The sequence below is a fragment of the Gallinula chloropus genome (genome assembly GCF_964237585.1).
Source record: "Gallinula chloropus genome assembly, chromosome: 2".
Taxonomy (NCBI): domain Eukaryota; kingdom Metazoa; phylum Chordata; class Aves; order Gruiformes; family Rallidae; genus Gallinula; species Gallinula chloropus.
Genome location: NC_140086.1, coordinates 152,946,771 through 152,966,905, shown reverse-complemented (window position 1 = coordinate 152,966,905; position 20,135 = coordinate 152,946,771). Strand labels below are relative to the sequence as shown.

Below are 20,135 nucleotides of genomic sequence, written 5' to 3'. Positions count from 1 at the left end.
TTTCAGGAGACTTCACATCAAGAAAATTTCTAGTATTAGAGAGAACTTTGTTTTCGTATATGACCCTTCTACAGAAGACAAAAAAAACCAAATACATAACCCAAAACAACTGTTGAAATCTGATGCTAGGCAAATTAAAATGGAACATGAGGATATTTGCTTTATCACAGAAGGCAGTCAACCCCAGGGACACCCTACCAAAGGAGCTGAACTCATCCATTGCCTGAACTGCATATTTTTGGAGGATAACTTTGGCCAATCCAAAATCATTTGGCTTAAAAATGAGTATCTGGGCCTCATCTATTAACCAGTTAACAGAATGGCCTCTTCTGGAGAGATTAATTTTACCTAATTTTAGATGTAAAAGGTCAGAAATTTAGCCAGCTACCCTGGGCTCATTTTATAGTAAGTTAGAGAAAAAGGTGATTCAGCTTATCTGCCTCAGGCGCCCAGCTGAGCATGGGATGAATTATTGACTCGTGCCTTTTCCTCTATGCTGACTATGGAAGGCACTTAGAAAGAGTCTTTAGCTCAGAAACAGACATCCAGCTTTTAGATACCAAAACCTGAGTTTATCAAGCACCTAGCTGAAATCAACTATGCAGTGGAAAATATAACTCAACCATTATTTTGGTCATGAGTTTGGTCATAGTTGTTGACCAACCCTGATCAAGAGGAGGCTGAAGGGAAACCTTATCGCTCCCTACAACTACCTGAAAGAAGGTTGTAGCTAGGTGGGGGTTGGTCTCTTCTCTCAAGTAACTAGCAATAGGATGAGAGGAAATGGCCTCAAGTTGTGCCAGGGACTGCTTAGGTTGGGTATTGGGAAAAAATTCTTTACTGAAAGAGTGGTCGGGCATCAGAACAGGCTGCCCAGAGAGGTGGTGGAGTCACCATCCCTGGGGGTGTTAAAAAAACATGTAGATGTGGCACTTTGAGGCATAGTTTAGTGGGAATGGTGGTGTTGGGTTGACAGTTGGATGTGATCTTAGAAGTTTTTTCCAACCTTCACAATTCTATGGTTCTATGAACAACTAACTGCAGTATTAGAGGCAATTGTATGAACTGTTCATGTTCAGGAACTTAACAGCATGTGTGATGTGCTACCAAAGAGAGAAAGGAAGTAAAGGCATGAAGAAAGGGAGAAACACTGCAAGAGAAGGCTGTGCCAGGAAAGCATGTGCTTCTCTTGCTGACTCTACCTTTCTCCGACATGGCTCAGACTGAGTGAGAACTCAGCTTAGGGACAACTGAAGGCCAAATGGTTTTCTTGCACTGTCCTTTTGACTCTTAGTCAGTACAGCATGGAGCAGGGCTCTTTAACTCCACAGTGCTGTGCAAAATGCAATGAAAGACAAAGCCATGAGAAGCAATCCTGTTTCTGTGTGTCATAAAGATGCAAAACACTGATCAAGAACTAGATTTGCCAAACTGAATTACAGCTTTTGCATACATTTTAATATGATGTATATCCGTGGGTGAAAAGGAAGTTGAAATTCAAACAGGCCCTGTGATGATGGGGTTGATGCTGTAATTTTGCATAAAATTATCTGGAAATCAGAATTTTCTGGGAGAAAAAAAAAAGTGCAAACAATACCCTCTGGGCCTTTACTGACATGAAAATGTTTGCCTATGAAGTTAAACTGCCTCACAGAAAACATGTTTTCTCTATTTAGTCTGATTTTTAATAGATGGATGAGGTTCTACAAAGTGTTCCACTTTGCACTGGTTTGAAAGCAGCACCCTTTTATCCTGTGTGCAATTCTGCACGTGCACATATAGTTGTTTACGAACTTAGCGATACCACGTATGTTCTTGTCCTGGGTTCGGCTAACACAGAGTTAATTTTCTTTCTAGCAGCTGGTGTAGTGCCTGTTTGAGAGTCAGGATGAGAGCAGTGCTGATAACACACTGATGGTTTAGTTGTTGCCAAGCAGTGAAGGACTTTTCAGCTTTTCATACTGTCCTGCCAACAAGAAAGCTGTTTGCACCCTGGAAGCTGAGAGGGGACACAGCCAGGACAGGTGACCCAAACTGGCCAAAGGGGGTATTCCATACCAATGACGTCATGTTCAGCATAAAGGGGGGCTGGTGGGGGAGGAATGTGTGGTTCCAGGACACATGGCTCGGGGACAGTCCAGCTTCAGGATGGGTCTGAGCTGTATGGTCTGAGTTGTGCAGTTCGGTAAGAAACTGCATTGCCTATCTCTAGTTTTGTGTATTTTGCTATTGAGTCCTATTATTATTTCTCTCTCTCTTTGCTGTCCCAGTAAACTATCCAATTCCCAACCCACAAAGTTTGTTTTTGTCTTCCCTTTTTTCTTCTTCCCCCCCCCACTTTTTTCCCATGGGGAGGGGAACAAGTGAGTGGCTGAACCCTGACAGTTCTCCCACTGGTGCAACTTCATTGTCTCACATGGCATTACTCCCTACATGAAAATCTGAATTGATTCCAAATGCATCTGTGCCCTGTTAAAGGGAACTGTGTTGTTTTGTTGCAGACTAAAATGTATTTTCTTATTTAGGCTTTACTGTCTTATGATCCAGAAATCATTAAAATGCAGATTTTCTCCCTGCTCACCTAATTAGAACAAAGATATTTTTCTCTAGGATACAATGAGTTATAAACATGTATAATTGGCAATGCATCATGCAGAACAGACTGATGGAACTTGTAACTTGAAATCTCTATTTCTATACCATCATGCTCTCTCTGTGCCAACTCAAAGAACTTCTTTTGAACAGAAAGCCAAGGAAGTTTGAATTCTTGTCAAGCGTGCCTTTCTAACCTAGAAATCTGGGGGGAAAAAGAGTGTCCTGCACATCAAATGCCAGGGAGCTGAGCAGTTCCATTCTCCTTAGATAAAGAAGCCTAAAGGCACAGACGTGTTTAATTTAGGTAGCGGAACAATCCCCAAAGCCCTGGTGCGTCTGCTTATATTTGCAGTTAAGAGTTTGTTGATAAGGTTGTTCAGAGATCAAGGAGAAATACTAACGCTTCTGAGACTAAAGCCTTTGGGAATACATACAGTGTAAATACAAGTCTAAATCTTTAGACTCCATGGGACTGTCTCAGGGCAGCCTGCTTCACTCCAGAATCTCGGTGACTTCACCAAGTGACAACAGAAAACACTCTGAATCACTGGAGATGATCAATAGCTTCTTTAAAGTCAATCTGGCAAGGTAACAAGTCATCAAATGATTATTACTTAACTCAAATGATACTCACTGTGTAAAGGCCAGTGTCATGTAACATTCAGAGTTACCTGTTCTGCAGCACCCATGTGAATGATGGTGCTTCTGTCATTTGGTCTGACACAACTTTGTTCCACTCCAGGGCAATCCCATTAAAAGAAATTGTGTTTGACTGATAAAAAGCTAAATGAAATCAGACCAAGAGGTGTGCAGACACTTTGACGGCTGCCAACATTTCCTGCACTGCTAATATTTTCAAGAACGTCCATGTGTGCCTGCCAAGAAATGCCCTTGCTGCTGTTCTTCCCCTTCCCTGGCAATACCATGGACCTTAGATCCTGCTAGCTTCATACAATCTGTTATCTGGGCAATTGATTTTATGAATCAGAGGTACTCATGCAAATATATGTTACTCCTACTTGCTATTTAGAGTGGACATGGTTAAACATGACATGAGAAGTAAACATCACTGGGTTTATTTCTTTTAAAGAGTGCAAATATTCTGCGTACGTTTGTAAGAATCTGTCAGTTCTATGTCTTTGTTTTACAAGGGGCTTGGTGTTGTTGAGAATTCCTTCTATTTATGCCTTTATGGTAATTTTTAGGGAACCTGTATTTTTTTTTATTATTTGCTGAAGTCACGGTCAGGACTAAATTTTAAATCAGCTCAGATAGATACAGAATAGAATTAAGATAAGAGAATTTACACTATTCCTTAAATGGGAGTTGTAATTATTTTCCAATATTCCCTGTTTTAGCTGCCAAGTATGTAGTTCTAGAGACATATTTTGATGAAAATATTGTATAAAAACTACATTTTCAGGTGCTAATATGCTACCCAAGGCTGTTTATCCTATGCCAGACTGCTCTAATAATAAAGGCCCTCTTCATAAAATTGTTTAATGAAAGATCAACACAAATCTCTTTGATTTTAAACAACTACTGATTGCAACAGCACTACTGACAAATGCTGAAGATTTAATCAAAATTATTATAATAGCTTTTTCTATATGGACTGCAAAGGTAGCCCTACTTTCTGTATCAAAACATAAAACCCAGGCACTTTTAAAGGGAACAACAGGATTGGAATCAAACTCTGTAGAAAGTAATCTCTGAAAGTTATTCAATTAGCCAAGAAGTACTGCCCTTTTTCCCCTCTGTATAAATAATGTTTGGTGGATTAGCACACTAAACTCCCAGTGTGGTTAATTAATAGTCTTCCATATCTTTATTTATACTTTGTTTTTCCTAATTAGGAAAGAATTTCCTAACCCTTAAGGAAAGAAATATTTCCTTAAATATAAATAAAAAGCACAAGAAAATTTCTTGCTTCCCATCCTTGCCTTTTCCACATGTTCCAAAACAGTCTGCATTGAAGAGGATACTATACATCTATCTATCTTGTGGACATGTTGGAGGGTAAAAGGAACATTACAGTAAATGAGGTTTTGAACAGTTACGGATAGTAAACAGGAAGAGAACATCAGAGTTGATATGAATGCCATTAAAAAACCAAAGCATCCATGGGGCAGGTGTCTCTCATTACCTGGTTGGCTGCACAAACCAATTTCCCAAATACCAACATGTAGAAAAGCAAAGCACTAAACTGTACGTTCTATAAAATATGACATCAAGCTGCATAATGAATGATATATCCCACAGTTCTTCATGGTTTGGGGACCTAGCTGATTTATATCATGGTGGTCTCTGTCTGCATAAACGACTGAGCCCTTGAATTGCTGTGGAGCTGAGAAACACTTTCTGATCCGTTTCGGGAAATCGAAGAGCTGTGGAGTCTGTAATCTCTGCCTGCTGTTTGCTTCCAGCACAAACTCCGCCATTTTCTTTTCAGCTCCCCTTGCACCTGTGTTGAAAGGAAAATGCACAACATGAGCTGAAAGCGGGCTTTACACATGGGGAACTTTGCCATGTTTATTGGCTGTCAAACAGGGGCCTCTACAATCCCAGAATGGTTTTGAGTTGGAAGGGACCTTAAAGCCCATCTAGTTCCAAGCCCCTGCCATGGGCAGGGACACCTCCACTAGTCCAGGGTGCCCAAAACCCCATCCAACGTGGCCTTGAGCACTGGCAGGGAGGGAGCAGCCACAGCTTCTCTGGGCGGCCTATGCCAGGGCCTCACCACCATTTTAATAAAAAAATGTCTTCCCTATATGCATTCTAAACCTACCCTCTTTCAGTTTTAAAACTATTACCCTTGTCCTGTCACTAGAGGCCCTGCTTAAAGTGTTTCTCTGTCTTGTAAGTCCTCTTTTAGCACTGTGAGGCTGCTACAAGGTCTCCTCAGAGCCTTTTCTTCTCCAGGCTGAACAAGCCCAACTTTCTCAGCCTTCCTTCACAGAAGAGGTGTTCCAGCCTTCTAACCATTTTTGTGGTCCTCCTTTGGAATCGCTCCAACATGTTCACGTCCTTCTTGAACTGAGGACAATCATCTCCCTTGACTTGCTGACTGTAGCTTTGATACAAGCCATGACTGGCTTTCTCAGCTACAAGCACACATTGCCAGCTTATGTCCAGCTTTTTGTCCACCAGTATCCCCAAATTCTTCTCTGCAAGGCTTCTCAACCTGTTTATCCCTCAGTTAGGTAGCTCAAACCCAGGCGCAGAACATTGCTCCTGGCCATGTTGAACTTCATGAGGTTCACATGGGACAACTCCTTAAGCCTGTCAAGTTCCTCCCTCACCTCTAACAGATCAAAGCAGCTTTTGCGAAGATTACAAAACTGAGGGGAAGATTGTGTCTCTACTGTCTGTGAGGAGATACCCCAAGGCCACATTCAAGATCAGTTTCATATCACTTGTGCTGCAACAGTATCTTTTAATATCTAGCTATTAGTCACATGTATGTCAAGCAGAATCAAATGATTAGCCCCAAATCAGGCATCTCATGAATATCAAAGACCAGAACAGCACTTGGGAGACCTGAATGTCAATTCTCTGTGAAAACAGTTCTTCCAAGAGATTCCTCCTGTCAGTCACTGCACACTGTTTAATGTATATTCTGCTTTAAAAAGTGGCTGACACCAAGAGGGATCCCTTGTGTCTTCCTCAGTTGAGATTAGGAAAGCTGCTGCATACTGAGCATTTCTGAAAATCAGCTGCTGTTACGGGAGTTAGATCCTTTCAGAATATTGTGCCTAAATACTTACTAAACGGTGTTTCATGTTTAGGATAAATTTGTATACCTGTTGTGCCCGACTTGCACAATCCATGTCGCTTGTAACAGAGCTAGAATTAGATCATGTTAAATGACAGAAGACCCACTTACTAACAGCTCAGTTTGCAAGGAATTAGATTTCAAACAGCTCTTAACTCTTCACTCAAATATGCTAATTTCTCCTGTTGCATAGAAACTGACACATATATATTCTATAAATAGGAATGCAAACATATTCTGAAACAGCTTCATGAAAACTGGAATTATAGGGGCAATCATACATTTACTGAAAACAGTATTTAACACCCTCAGAAAGAAAGGTGAGACTTACTTCACTGTTCAAAAAACAATACAGGACTGCAACAATCAACCCCTGGAGAGAGACAAGATTCTGTAGTTAGTAGGCAGCACCAACCTCGGTCGATAAAACTTACTTTGAATAAAAACTTTAAAATTTACCTGAAAAGATCCCAAACATAGCTCAAAGATTATTTTATAATTATTGGAACTGCGGTCAGGAAATAGAGCAAACACTGTGTAGTGAACTCCAAATAACGGAATGAGCAACAATGTGGATTTTGCAAGTCTCCTGGGTAAATAAAAAGAGAGGAGAGAAAAACTGGAGTGTAACAATAAGCTCTTGTTTTACTAAGAAACTGATGCGATGCTGTTTACACAAACCTCACATGACTTCAGATTCATAAAGTCTTACTACGAGTCATTTATTCAAAACTATGTTCCTTTCTTGCTATGAGATTAGCCACACAGTAACCTCATAACCTAATGTGTGCAGTTCCATGTTATACTTGATCTTGCTGACCTTGCACTCTTTCAAAAGCAGCCTTTTGTCTCTCTGGACAGCAGCAGAGTGTCGGACTGGCCTTCTGCTTTGACCCTTTGGCAGAAACCCATTTCCCAGACTGTTTCCACGACATGGGTTTTGGGGGTGGTGTTTTACTGCTTTATTCCACAGGACCACATTTGACAAAGTGTCACGAGCTGTCATCAGTTCTCTCAAGGCAGTTTTTACCTGGCTTAAAGGGTACAGAGTGGAAAGGGAAAATGCCTTCCTCAAAGTCATACTGAGAGATCCTCTTGGATGGAAGGTAAAATATCTCTCTTGAAGCAAAGACTTTACCTTCATTTCCTTAAAGTGTGCAACTGTATGTTTAGTCTGCACACTGCACATTCACAGTGTGCAAACTGTGCCTTGGAAATGTAATCCAGAGTAATATCAACTGTCAGAGCTTCGTCAGCACTTTCAGATTTACCCCCAATTCCTAAAAAGGACATAACATTATTTTTTTATGTTGCCAGTTACATAATCCATTATAGCACGAGATGCTACTGAAGTTGAGGAAGGAACTTTCAATTATTAAGCAGAGCACTTCTGAAAAACTGTCTCTCAACCACTGACATTATGAATTGGTAATTATCCCTTAAATGTCACTTATTTCACTCAAACAACACCAGTTTTATGTATATATGGCCAGCCATGCATGACTATGGATGTCTGGTATCAGATAAAATTCAAGAAGTTATAAAGTTGATTCCAATAATTCATCAATGTCCTGATGAATATAACTTGATTCAACAATGAAAGGATGCTGCTGTGAATTCACCTATTTTAACAGAAAATTCAAGGTATTTCAAACGGGTTTTTTTTCCTGTGTCAGTCTTCATGGCTTTCCTTTTTCACAATGTCCCAGAGGCTGCATCTGTTTATGTGGAAATAATCAGTTTTGACAGCAAACTTTCTCAAGAGCAGTAAAACCCCCACATCTAAAGGTGATACCAGTAAGCGGGACAAATAGGATTTCCTCAGCAGAAGAAATTAATTTTTGACTGGAGGAGATGATGATGGCAGCAAATTTCCTGGTTTCCCAAGCGAAATGGAAAACTGATTTGATTTCAACTTAACCTTACCCACTGCAAAAGTAAAATGAGCAACAAAAGTAATCCAGGATCAAGCAAATGGGACAAAATAAGGGGAAAAATGGTGACTTGCATGAGTAGTATTCATTTTAGACTCGTATTTCACTTAAACTTCATTCTTGTTTTAATAATGTCTAGCTGATGTTACTTTCTCTATACTGCACCTAGATTTTAGTGGAGGAAAGGGACAGACAAAATAGCTTCATTCTTCTCTGAATTTTAGAAAAATGCATTTGAATTTTTAAAAATGAGCCTTGCAGACCTTTAATTTGCTCTGTAGATGCAGTATTTCTCGAGGAGGTTAATCTGCTGTTCCTGTGGGTATTGGCTAAAGACCATCCACTCCAAACTTAATCAGGCGGTCTAATGCTAAAAGCAAAGTATTCACTGGGCTGAATAATGAAGGACAAGGTTGCTATTAATGAACATTTTATACTATGAAATGCTAGAGTTAACTGTGGAAAATTATGGGACTGATGGGAAAGGAATGTCTTGTTTTCGTAAAATACATAAATACCTCATGGAAACAAAAATTCCTGTGACAAGAGGTAAACTTGAGGGGATTTCCTGCCCATAGGTCAGTCACTGTGCTAACTAATAATGCAAGAACTGCATAATTTCACCCAGGTTGATTTGGTTCTCCCACATGTTTAGTTCATTCTAGCAGAAATCGCAAAAAAGGACCCTTGTAGCTCTATGAAGCAAAGGCTTATGTCAGTCTAGTGGTGTCACCTTTCCCAGGGTGCATCAGAATTCTTCCCTTTTTCATACAAATGAGGCACAATGTTTACAAAATACACAGGGTCCTATTGTCTTTGATTTAAACATATGCTTTCCCTTTAGCACACCATGTTTTACCCGCTTTTAGGACAGGAATTCAGTGTTTTTTTAAATGAAGGAAAGGTGTTGCTCAGGAACCCATTTTCAAAGGCCACTTGCATAGTTCTGAAATTCATGTTTTGTCCCCGAAATATCATATTAACATTGTGAAATGTCAAACTCAGTGTCTATATCTGGGTTTGAAATAAGACCTATGACAACAGACATGAGATTCGGGATTACAGTATCCAGCAGCTATTATAACAAACAACAATATCTGATACATCAATACAACAAAGAACAAATCCAGTTTTAGCAATGTGTCTAAATTGCCCCCCAATATTCCTTGATTCAAAAGCTGTGGAAACAATGGATGCTAGGATTTGACATTCAAACCAAAACACAAAGAAAAGTCTACACAGAAAGCCTAAATTAGAAATACTTGCTTTTCTCTATAAAAACAAAGATGCTATTTGAAATCAACATGATGGGGTTTTTTTGGGTTTTTTTTTTTTTTGTTGTTTTTTTTTTTTGAGAACAACATACTTCAACTCTGCTGTACATAAGAACAACATAAGAAGGACATGGAGCTGTTGGAAGTGATGGTCAGAGCTCTGGAGCACCTCTCCTATGAAGACAGGCTGAGACAGTTGGGCTTGCTCAGCCTGAAGAAGAGAAGGCTCCAGGGAGACCCTGTAGAAGCCTTCAGTACCTAAAGGGGCCTGCAGGAAAGCTGGAGAGGGACTGGTTATAAGGGCAGAGAGTGATAGGACAAAGGGTAATGGCTTTGAACTGAAGGGCAGATTTAGATTAGATATTAGGCAGAAATTCTTCCAGTGAGGGTGGTGAGGCCCTGGCACAGGCTGCCCAGAGAAGCTATGGCTGCCCCCTCCCTGGCAGTGTTCAAGGCCAGGTTGGATGGGGCTTTGGGCAACGTGGACTAGTGGAGGGTGTCTAGTGGAGGGGTGGAACTAAATGGGCTTTGAGGTCCCTTCCAAACCATTTGATGATTCTGTGATAATTTCTTTTCAGCTCTTAAAATATATTTAAAAACATTACAAAATAAACTATTTCTAAAAGGATTTTTTTTTTAAAAAAAGTTTTTAAGGAGATTGAAGCAAAGTGTTTTGATCTTGATGGCTTTTTATGTGAAAATGAAGTATTCATACATTAAAAGAAAGATATTACTCTCGATATTTTTATTAGCATATTAAATCAAGGATTAAACTCAAATTCAAGAATAGCTAATTGGTCTTTATAAAATTGCCCATTTTTTATGAACTTAGGGTTTGACCAAAAAAATTATGTTCATCTATATTTCAGCATAGTGATGTTTACTAAATATCATCTAAAATTACTTCTGAATTAAATGTAATTATACTATCACAGCAATTGTTGGTAGCAGGTTTCAGGAGAGGAAATCTTACAGACATGATTTTGGTTCTGTATATAATACCTAAAAATATAACTCACTTGTACTGTGACTGGTCATTTCCTCCAACATCTGGAGATCTTAACTTCTGCAGTAAGATTCTTATAATACTAATGAAAAGTATAAAATTCACCTGCAAAGAAAAGAGATGTAAGAGCGATATCTGATTTCTCCACTCAATACACCGCACAAAGAAATTCTTATCAAGGCAGACAAACCAACTCAGCAGTGGGTACTGAATACCTTCTGCTAGAACACATCAGGCTTTACACTGTCAAACCTACTGTTTGCTGTCTCACTAGGTTTGCTCTGTCCAGTGCACCCAGTTCTAGTCTGGCTGGCAAAAGCCTCTGAAAGCTCCAGTTGTTAGCAATGCCTTCCTTCCAAAACCTCAGCTGAAGCCAAGTTTCCCAGCAGTATGTGACCTTTGCTGTGATTTGGTGCAATTAGGCATTGTCCTAAATTGATGTGGATTCATGACTGGAAGCCCTAAAGAAAATGTGAATCCCGTACAGTTTTGACCCTCTCTTACCTCTCACCTTGAGTTTTAATACTTTCTGTCTGCATTAGAGGAGAAGGTTGTGACATGTCCATTCCCATCCACAAGTGACATGTCCATTCCCATCAAGCACGGAAAGGGCCTCTCACAAGTATCTCTCTGACTGCCTTGGGTATCAACACAGACATTATCACTAAAGCAGCTGAACCCTCTCAGGATAAGTTTATTCTTGCCACAGCCTTCTGGGATAGAACAGCAACATTATCTTATTTCAGAGAAAGGGAATGGAGGAGCTTGCATAAAAAAGTTATGATCATACCCTGATTAACCTACAAAAATTGAAATATAAAACTTAGTAGATTCTAAATCTCACATACATTATTACTTCATCCTTGGCTTTAGACATCTTGTGTTCATGAGCTGTTATGGTGCTGGATTGTTCAGATAACTGTACATTAATTACAGCAGGCCTGTACTAAAGTGAGGGAACACTCCAACTCTACAGCTACATGAACAGCTGCACCAAATGAACACATTTTAAAAGAAATCAATCTAGAGAAAAAGTTATGTCCCTGTGAAAAAAAGCATTATATTGTTTATAAGTAACCCCATCTCAAAGCCCAACATCAGGAAGCTGGGTACTCAACCAGACAGTGCCTGCCTTGTGGTTGGAAACTTCCAGTGTCTCTCTGCCCTGATATATAGCTGGAACTCTTTTTTTTTTTTCACTCTTAACAATATGAATTTCTGTGTCATCTCTGAAATACCCAACACAATTTGTGATGTTAATAAATAAACTATGATTAGCATGACTACATGCCCCTCTGTATTTAACATTTCATTTAGAATGACAGGTGAAGGGAAGTGACACAAATTAAACCAACAGGGATTAAATAAAAAAAAGCAGGAAAATGAAATCTAGTATTTTTGAATAAAGAAATTAAAATAAATATTAGAAAATATAGGCCTTTACTGAAGTAAATACAAATTTTTCAAGAAGATGATGAATCTGAGGTTTTCTTTGATGCAAGTCTCCTATAAAAGTGAGGCAGAAGCCAGTATTCTTGCTGATTTTATCTAGATGCTTACCACAGCAGAGCCAAAGGATATGCTTCTAGATTGCCATATGCACTGGAGAAACTGTGTGGTCCACCAAATCAATGGTTTAGAATAGTCACCCCTAATTAAACAACTCTGAAATGTGTAGAGCGCAAAGTGTGGAAGACTGCCAAATAACTTTCTCAAGCAAAACCAGTCAGGAGCAGATGCCAGCGAAGGTTTCTGGGACACTGAATTAAATGAAGCCATTCACACCTTGAAAAGTAACTTCTGAACTTGTTCATTCACTGTTGGGTAATAAACTTAAAGGAAATGTAGTCTTCTAAGCAGCAAATATGTTTGGAGGGAACACAGAAGTTGATGTAAGAGAGTGAATATAGCACGAAGACTGAGCATGCTTCCTGTTAAATGTGGCTAAATCATTTCCTTACAACCTCTGCTTGATTTCCTCCTCCTTTCAAAACGTTATTCATGGCATCATCCTCATAATCAGGCTCCATTCTACTCTTCTTCCTCCTCTTAAAGATTTCCAACATCAGTCATAGTCTGGGCTTTCTCTCATGCTATAAGACAACTGATGAGAGTTCTCAGCTCAGGTGTTCTGCTCTCTTCTTATTTTCCTGATATTCAGCTTTTTTCAGAGATTCCATGTGTTCACCTTATTGGCTACATACAGAGATATTCTTCTTCTGCTGAAGCCATTTTTTACTGCGGGTCATCCTCGTCACCATTCTTTCTAAGTTTTCCAGTCCTGCATTCTTGAGCACAGACTGCAGGCATGACTCTTTCTTAACTCTTATCCCAAGAACCTGCAATGACCTGTTTTCATTGTTGAATGGAAGGCAGCACTGACCTCGTGCTTCAAAGTTTTCAGTCTTCAGATTTTATTTTTCTAGCAGGTTACCAGATGTTGATCTTATCACAATGTATGTGTACTGAAAAATATTTTCTCATGAATGTTGTATTCAGAAATAGATGACCAGTTTCATATGATATTCCATTAGCTACTCCTGCTCCATGAGTACACTCTACTTTGTAGAGTAGTAGGTTTGCATAGCATTCTAGCTGTCACAATGACTCTGCTGGTCGTAGTCTTATGCTGCAGCAAGACAGATTAATGCCCTGGCAGAAAAGGGTGAGTATTGCTGCTTTTGTAACTACTGGTATTTCTGAATTCTCCTTTTACCACTTAACTTCCCAAATGCAAAATGTAGCTGACCAAAGAGCATGCTTTATGGTATACTGGACTTTTGCTGACTGACTAGTAGCTGGTTTTCTTAACTTACAACTGATTCCCCAGTCTGTGCTACGATCCAGCTGCAATTCAAGTCTGCCAGTGCGCACTTGGATAACTTCTATTTCCAGGTCTACGACTTCTTTGGAGAAGCACTGCTTTCTGGCACATGAAATCTCAGCTGTCTACCAGATAGCTGTTTAAATTGCATATCCAGAGACTTTCATCTTTCTGTAAACACCAGGTGGTTTGTTTTGCTTTTATCTTTCATAATATTTTCTTCACTCTGAAGCACCCCCCATTCACAGCTCCTTTGAGCTATACATGTATTCCCTTCATGCTCTAGTTCTGCTGCATGCCCATTACTTTATATCATAAAACACCTTTTCTGCGAGCCCTCAGCTTATGTCATTCCACATATAAGCCTGCTCTCCTTTCTTTTTAAACACTGTAGAATTCACTTCAATGAAGATGATAAGATGTTCTCTCAGAACGATTTTCAGCAGGCACAGATTGAAAAGCAAACCCAAACGTAACGTGGACTCTTGAAATCTTGTAGAAATTAATTATGCCCTATTTTTTTCTGACTAAAATGTTAAAAACAAAGCAAGTGTATCTGAAATGTATTAATTTGTGATGTGATTGTTTTCAGAAATGGACATATAACCACAGTGTGTTATGCTGAAAATTAATTACACAATCATCACAGTGAACGGGAATTTTGTTATGCTGCTCCAGTAATTCTAATGAGTTCCACACAGGAAAAGCCCCGTGAAACATTCTCAAATGGCATTCTTTTGCAAATGTTTCATGTTCAATATATATTTCAGTAGGCTACTAATTAAAGAAAGATATACACAGTCATAGTTTTTTATGGCTGAAATAATATCAGATTCTCAATAGCAGGGCTATCTATTTACACACAAAATCAAATCTGCAATTCATTGAGAAGTATAATTAGATTTTTGCTTCCCCCAGGCTCATAAACAGGAGAGATGTTAAAGAAAAAAAACATACAAATAAAAGCAACTGCTCATTTAATAGGATGCAGATAAATTTTGAAGGCAACGAATTTTAATGGCTTTGGCATCTGTTTAACATTTCTCCTACAGTACAATTTCTTTTCATTAAAACAGAAATCTTGCCTCTCTGCAACTAGCAGTAAAGAATAACAGCTATACACACTGCACAATGCTGAACTGATCTATAATTCATGCTTCAAAGTTTACTTACTATAATAGAAATTAAAATTGGTATTCGTATAACCCACCAGGGACCACCATGCTCATTTGTATCCCAGCAACTATAAAATAAAAAAAAGAAAAGAGGGAAAATGATGTTGACATTAATAATATCTGGCAGGCACGACTTATGCAGAGAAGTATTTCTTAAATACAAGTCAAAGCACACTAAAATAATGCCGGTTGTAGCTTAGAAATTCACATGTAATCTTTTTCTGGTTTTAATTTTATTTCCCTGGTTTTAATATGCATATTCTAGGAAAAAGGAACCTGTTGGGTTGATGTGGGCTGAGCAGTGGACATTGTCTACCTGCATTTCTCCAAGGCTTTCAATCACCTCCTAGAAAAATTGCTGTGCTATGGTCTAGACAATTGATCTGTGCAGTGGGTGGGGAACTCGCTGACAGGCTGCAACCAGAGGATGCAGATTTTTTGAACTGGCATTGTGTCACAAGGCAGCCCCCTGGGATCAATACTGAACCCAACACTGTTTAATATCTTCATAAGTGAGTTGGATGATGGGATCAAGTGCACTATGATGAGGTTTGCAGATGGTATCAAACTGGGCGGTGAACTAGATGCTTCAGAAGGGAGCGTCATCCTGCAGAAAGACCTGGATAGGCTGGAAGAGTGGGATAACAAGAACCTTATGAAGTACGACAAAGACAGCTGTAAGGTTGGAAAACATAATCCAGGAATGCAGCATAGACTGTGATCCACCTGTCTGCAAAGCAGCTCTGTGGGAAGGGACCTGGCAGTCCTGGTGGACAACAATATGAGTGAACAGTGAGCTGTAGCAGCAAAGACAACCAGCAGGATGTGGGATTGCAAGGACAAAGACAGCGCTGTCAGTGAAAAGAAGTCATTATCCCACTCAGTGCTTTTGCCAGGCCACACCTGGATATCTGTTCAGTTTTGGTCTCCACTATGCAAAACCAATGTGGACAGGCTGGAGACAGTCCAGAGGAGAGTCACCAGCATAATCAAAGGGCTGGGAAGCCTGTCATATGAGGAAAGGCTGAGAGAATTTGGTTTGTTCAGACTTCAGAAAAGAAGGATTAGAGGAGACCTCATCACCACGTTCCATTATTTAAAGGGTGGCTACAGTGAAGATGGAGTCTCTCCTTTTACAATGAGTCACATGGAAAAGATGAGGGGTAATGGATGCAGTTACTCCTGAGGAGACTGTGACTGGAAACAGTAGGAAACATTTTCACAAAGAGAACAATCAGCCACTGGAATGATCTCCCCAGGGAAGTGGTGTATTCTCCAACACTGGACACTTTAAAGATTCAGCTGGATGGGGTGCTGGACCATCTTGTCTAGACAGGTCTTCTGTCTAGATGACCTTTTGCTAAGAAAGGTTGGACCAGATGATATTTGAGGTCCCTTCCAACCTGGTATTCCATGACAATATGAGCTAAAACATCAGGCAAACTATGCTGTGCAGTTAGGAAAACCAAGCTTAGTTTCACTTTGTGTTAAGGACACATTCCCAATAAGCACTTAATGCCAGCCTCTGAGGAGCAGGAAGATCTAAACCAACTGGCAGATAAAATTGAAATGCCATAATTCCTTGTGGGATATTTAGATTACAGATGGCTGGAACTGCTTTAGGAAAATGTGAGACTGAACCTGAAATTTTGGCTCAGCACTTTTGGTCCAAATACTCTGATAATAAGTGCTCTGAATGGCTGATCTCAAGCAAGGGCAATAGTCTTCAAGAGTTCCCCTAACTATGATCATAATGACAAAGGAAAAAGAAGATCACCTTTAGTTTACACGTTAGAGGCCTTGCAGAGAAAATGTAGAAATTATTTATGACATGATTTTTTAGTTTAATTAAAGAACCAATTGAAAAATATAAGTCTGGATGATCAAAAAGAGTGTGAAAGCTGTCCTATTAGTTAGGAATGTTCACCCATTCCTGAGGGCAGCAGGAGGAACAAATCTATCTGCCTACCAAATGTTTATCTCAGGTCCCCTTTCCATGCCAAGGGCCAGGCCTAGCTATAGTCATAGTTTTATCTAACTACGTGCATCTTACACATTTACATCACATTTCTTCACTTCTGACAATGCAATTCAGATACACCCAAAGTTATCTAGATTTCAATCTTCTGAGTTGCTAGTTAGCAAATCAGAAAGCCCAGCATCTTCATGCACTGTATTGCAGCACTGAACCCAAGGACCCCCGCTGCTATTTTAAGTACCATCTTGACTTCCAAAGGAGACAGCCATAAATGTGAGTCTCAAGGGGTACCATTAGTTATAACCCATCTCTGCCCTCATGCACCCTCAGAATTTTTCAAATAAACAGAAAGCATAATGAGTGTGTTGAAAAGCACCTCAGCATCTGTCCTTTTATTGCCATATCTGAAATTTCAGGTCTGTTCTCATGCCCTTCAGAACAGCAAACAACATTTGTGTGAATAGCACCATATCCAAGGCAAGGATTGTATTGGCACAGCTGGAAGGTTCAAGCTTTCTCTCCCTCACACACTTACCCAGTGTCCTCTAAAAGGATCCTTGTCACTGTCCACGTAATAATGAATATGGTAGGAATTCCTGAAAAATCCCAAAGAGGTTTAGGGGTTTATTACAAAAATCTAATAAATCCACAAAAAAGTGAAGAAATTAAAAAAAAAAAGTTCAGCCTGCTAGTAACCAATTATTCCCCAAATACACAGCATATAGTAAACAGTTTAGTGAATGGAGGGAGAGGCCCATCTGATAGGCTAGGTGATGTAAGCAATGTATTTCAAACAAAGACTGCAGAGTTTATTTCTTATAAAGAACATGTCTTGCTGAGGTTTCTTTCAAGCTGTCAGGGTGACCTACAGGGAGACAGGTACAAGTTATGTGTTCCCAATGCACTTCCAAGGACTACAATATCAAACTGAAGTGTAAATCATTTTATAAGGAACAATTCCCACACACTGGTTTATTCTCATTTCCCAGCAACACCTACATGTTTTTGACCTCCTATTACTGGAAGCTTTTAAAGTGCTCCATATAAATACCATTCTGCTTTCTGGAAATTAAAAAAAAAAACCATGAATTTAAAACCAAATGGACAACATTATTGGGCTTTTCAAAAAAGCACATACCATAGCATAGCACAGCCAAACTTTTTTCCCCTCCCAAATTAGGACAGCCTGGATCATACGTTTTGCAGTGGCAGTCCTTGCACCATGCTATATCTGAACAACCCCTAAGCACCGTGCAGACTGGCACAGGTCAGAGCCAGGCCAAGGAGTAAGATAGCAGCTTTGCTTTGGCAGTTTTGTGCCTGATCTCTCCCATGGTACAGCGTCTGAAACTGGTGCTGGAGCTGAACTGGAGGAACTAGTGAGTCTGAGGAGTCATCCAACTGAAATGGCATGAATATCTTGGTATAAAATACTAAACCTAATACATGCATGCAGAAAAAAGAATCTAAATGGAAGATGTTTAAGTTCTTACCCCATCCAATCAGGAGGTAAATTGTGAAGTGTCTGTTGGGGGAGAATATTAGCACTAGGAGGATGTGGAGGTAAAGTCCTTCAACTAAGAGCCAGTAAAAGTTTGCCATAACACCATATTGAAAAAACACCAAAATAGCCTTGCAGCCCACCTGAAATAGGAGAATAGGGATCAAAGTTGTTGCAGGAAAGATACTGTATTATTCTGTTCTTTATAGACCCTATAGGTCTTAACTCTCCATGTAATACTAGTAACCCAGGTCCAGTAGAACATTTTTCTTCAGTCAAGCAAATTGAGACATAGTAAATGAAAATGAATTATGAAAAAAATAATTAGATGGCTCTCGTAGCAAATTTGTTCAGATACTTTGAAAATTTCATAGCATAACTATTGTAAAAGGTGGTGGTTATCATACTACATACATACTACAAATTAACAAAGAAGCTGCTTTATGAATTTTTCAAAGCTGAATGGGAAATTGAGTGAAAAATAGAAGTTTACATGAGGAATACTCTAAGTAGACTTAGAAGAAAAAGTTGACTGGACTTTTCCCTTTAGAAAATGCTTTGGTGTTTATTAATTAACAAAACACATAAGCATGTATCATAAAATGAAGTCCCAATATACTTATAGTCTCTGTGCTGCACTTTGGAATTAATTTTCAGATGTCTGTGCTGCTGCTGTTCCACAGTGCTGGCTGCTGCTACTTTAGTACTTCCCAGCAGGAATCTGGGATGTGAGAATTGAACATAAAAATGTTTCTGCTGAGATGGCTGAGAAATGTGATGATATGGTGAAAGCAACAGACTAAACAAAACGCACTAAAGAAAACATCTAGTTTCTGCCTGCTTTACTCCCTTTCCCATTTTAAATACCTTTCATACCTCCACTGTTTCTGTTCAAATTCCAAGGACACCAGATTGCTAAGCAGGTAACTTAGTGACTGTTTCCTCTGTCTGAACATAAGTGTTTATTATGAAGAGAGACCCCAGTCACCAACTGCTAAGGCAAAAGGGTACAGACCTTCTAGACATACTGCTTTGTACTCATCAGTCCCCTGTGGCGTCTCAGATATCTCAGCGCATCCCAAGTTACGTACGTGACTATATTTAGACCTGTGTACATGCCTAGATAGAGAACTAAGTAAGAGCCCAAAGGTTTGAATTCATTTCACCTAATTTTAGCTGCCAACAGGCAAAGTATCTCGTGAAAGCTAGTCACCTACTAGCCAACTAGTATACACAGCTCATGAAGAGAGATATGCATGTCCAGAGAAAGTCTTAAAGAATATGAGATAAATTGTCCAGTGAGAAAGACTGTCATCTTGTTTTGTAAGACAATTTTGCCTCTGGACTTTGTATCCACTGAAGGGATATCCAGTGCAGACTAGTAATGGGCCAGAAAATTTAACATGGAGAAAATGAAATAATATCAAAATGCAAGCTGAAATTTGGGTTTATGCTAAACTTTCTGTACACTCTTTTAAATTCCAATAGTCCTTGTATTATAATCTTGATTTACATGACAGTGCCCCACATCAAAATATTTTCCTATCCTCCTGCAGCTAATGCTGTATCAGGTGTACTTCCAGATGCTGAACAGTGAAAGTATCCATAGGTAAAGAGTTCGCCCAAATCCATCTCTGTGTCATTCAGATCCAGGACCCAGTTACACTGTGTTTTGAATTGTGTGTTTTTACACATCTGTGCAGCAGAACTGTGGAACACACACACGTGACAAAAGGGGCAAACCTCGCCTGCTGTTACTGAAGGAAGGTAGCATCCCTCCAAGGCAAGACAAACCTGCCTTGCCAAGCTGGTGTCAGATCATCCCACACAAAATGCAACAGAAGTTACTCAACAGTCCACAACACTGGACACATTCAAATAGGAAAGTATGAAGCTTTGATGAAATCAAGTAGTATTTTGAGAGTCCATTGACTAATTTTTCAAGGATCTAAGAACATTTGATTACCCCGGCAGTCTGCCCACTAACTACTTGGGGTTTAATAACTCAGAGCCTACTTGTCTTCATTAGAAATATCCCAGATTACAAATTCAGACATACAGCTTGGTAGTCAC

At 39.5% G+C, this 20,135-nt stretch overlaps 1 protein-coding gene across 1 annotated transcript in view; it reads right to left on the bottom strand.

The window, feature by feature from the left end:
- Positions 1-4,401: 4,401 nt before the first annotated feature.
- VIPR2 (vasoactive intestinal peptide receptor 2) overlaps positions 4,402-20,135 on the bottom strand; it is a 53,170-nt gene continuing 37,436 nt past the window's right edge. Inside the window, exons 7-13 of the mRNA XM_084279857.1 lie at positions 18,055-18,205; positions 17,097-17,157; positions 14,582-14,651; positions 10,598-10,689; positions 6,830-6,959; positions 6,702-6,743; positions 4,402-5,059 (exon numbers count right to left, since the gene is read on the bottom strand). Of these exons, the coding sequence (XP_084135983.1) occupies positions 4,886-5,059; positions 6,702-6,743; positions 6,830-6,959; positions 10,598-10,689; positions 14,582-14,651; positions 17,097-17,157; positions 18,055-18,205 (720 nt within the window). The 3' untranslated portion in view covers positions 4,402-4,885. The remainder of the gene's footprint in view (positions 5,060-6,701; positions 6,744-6,829; positions 6,960-10,597; positions 10,690-14,581; positions 14,652-17,096; positions 17,158-18,054; positions 18,206-20,135) is intronic.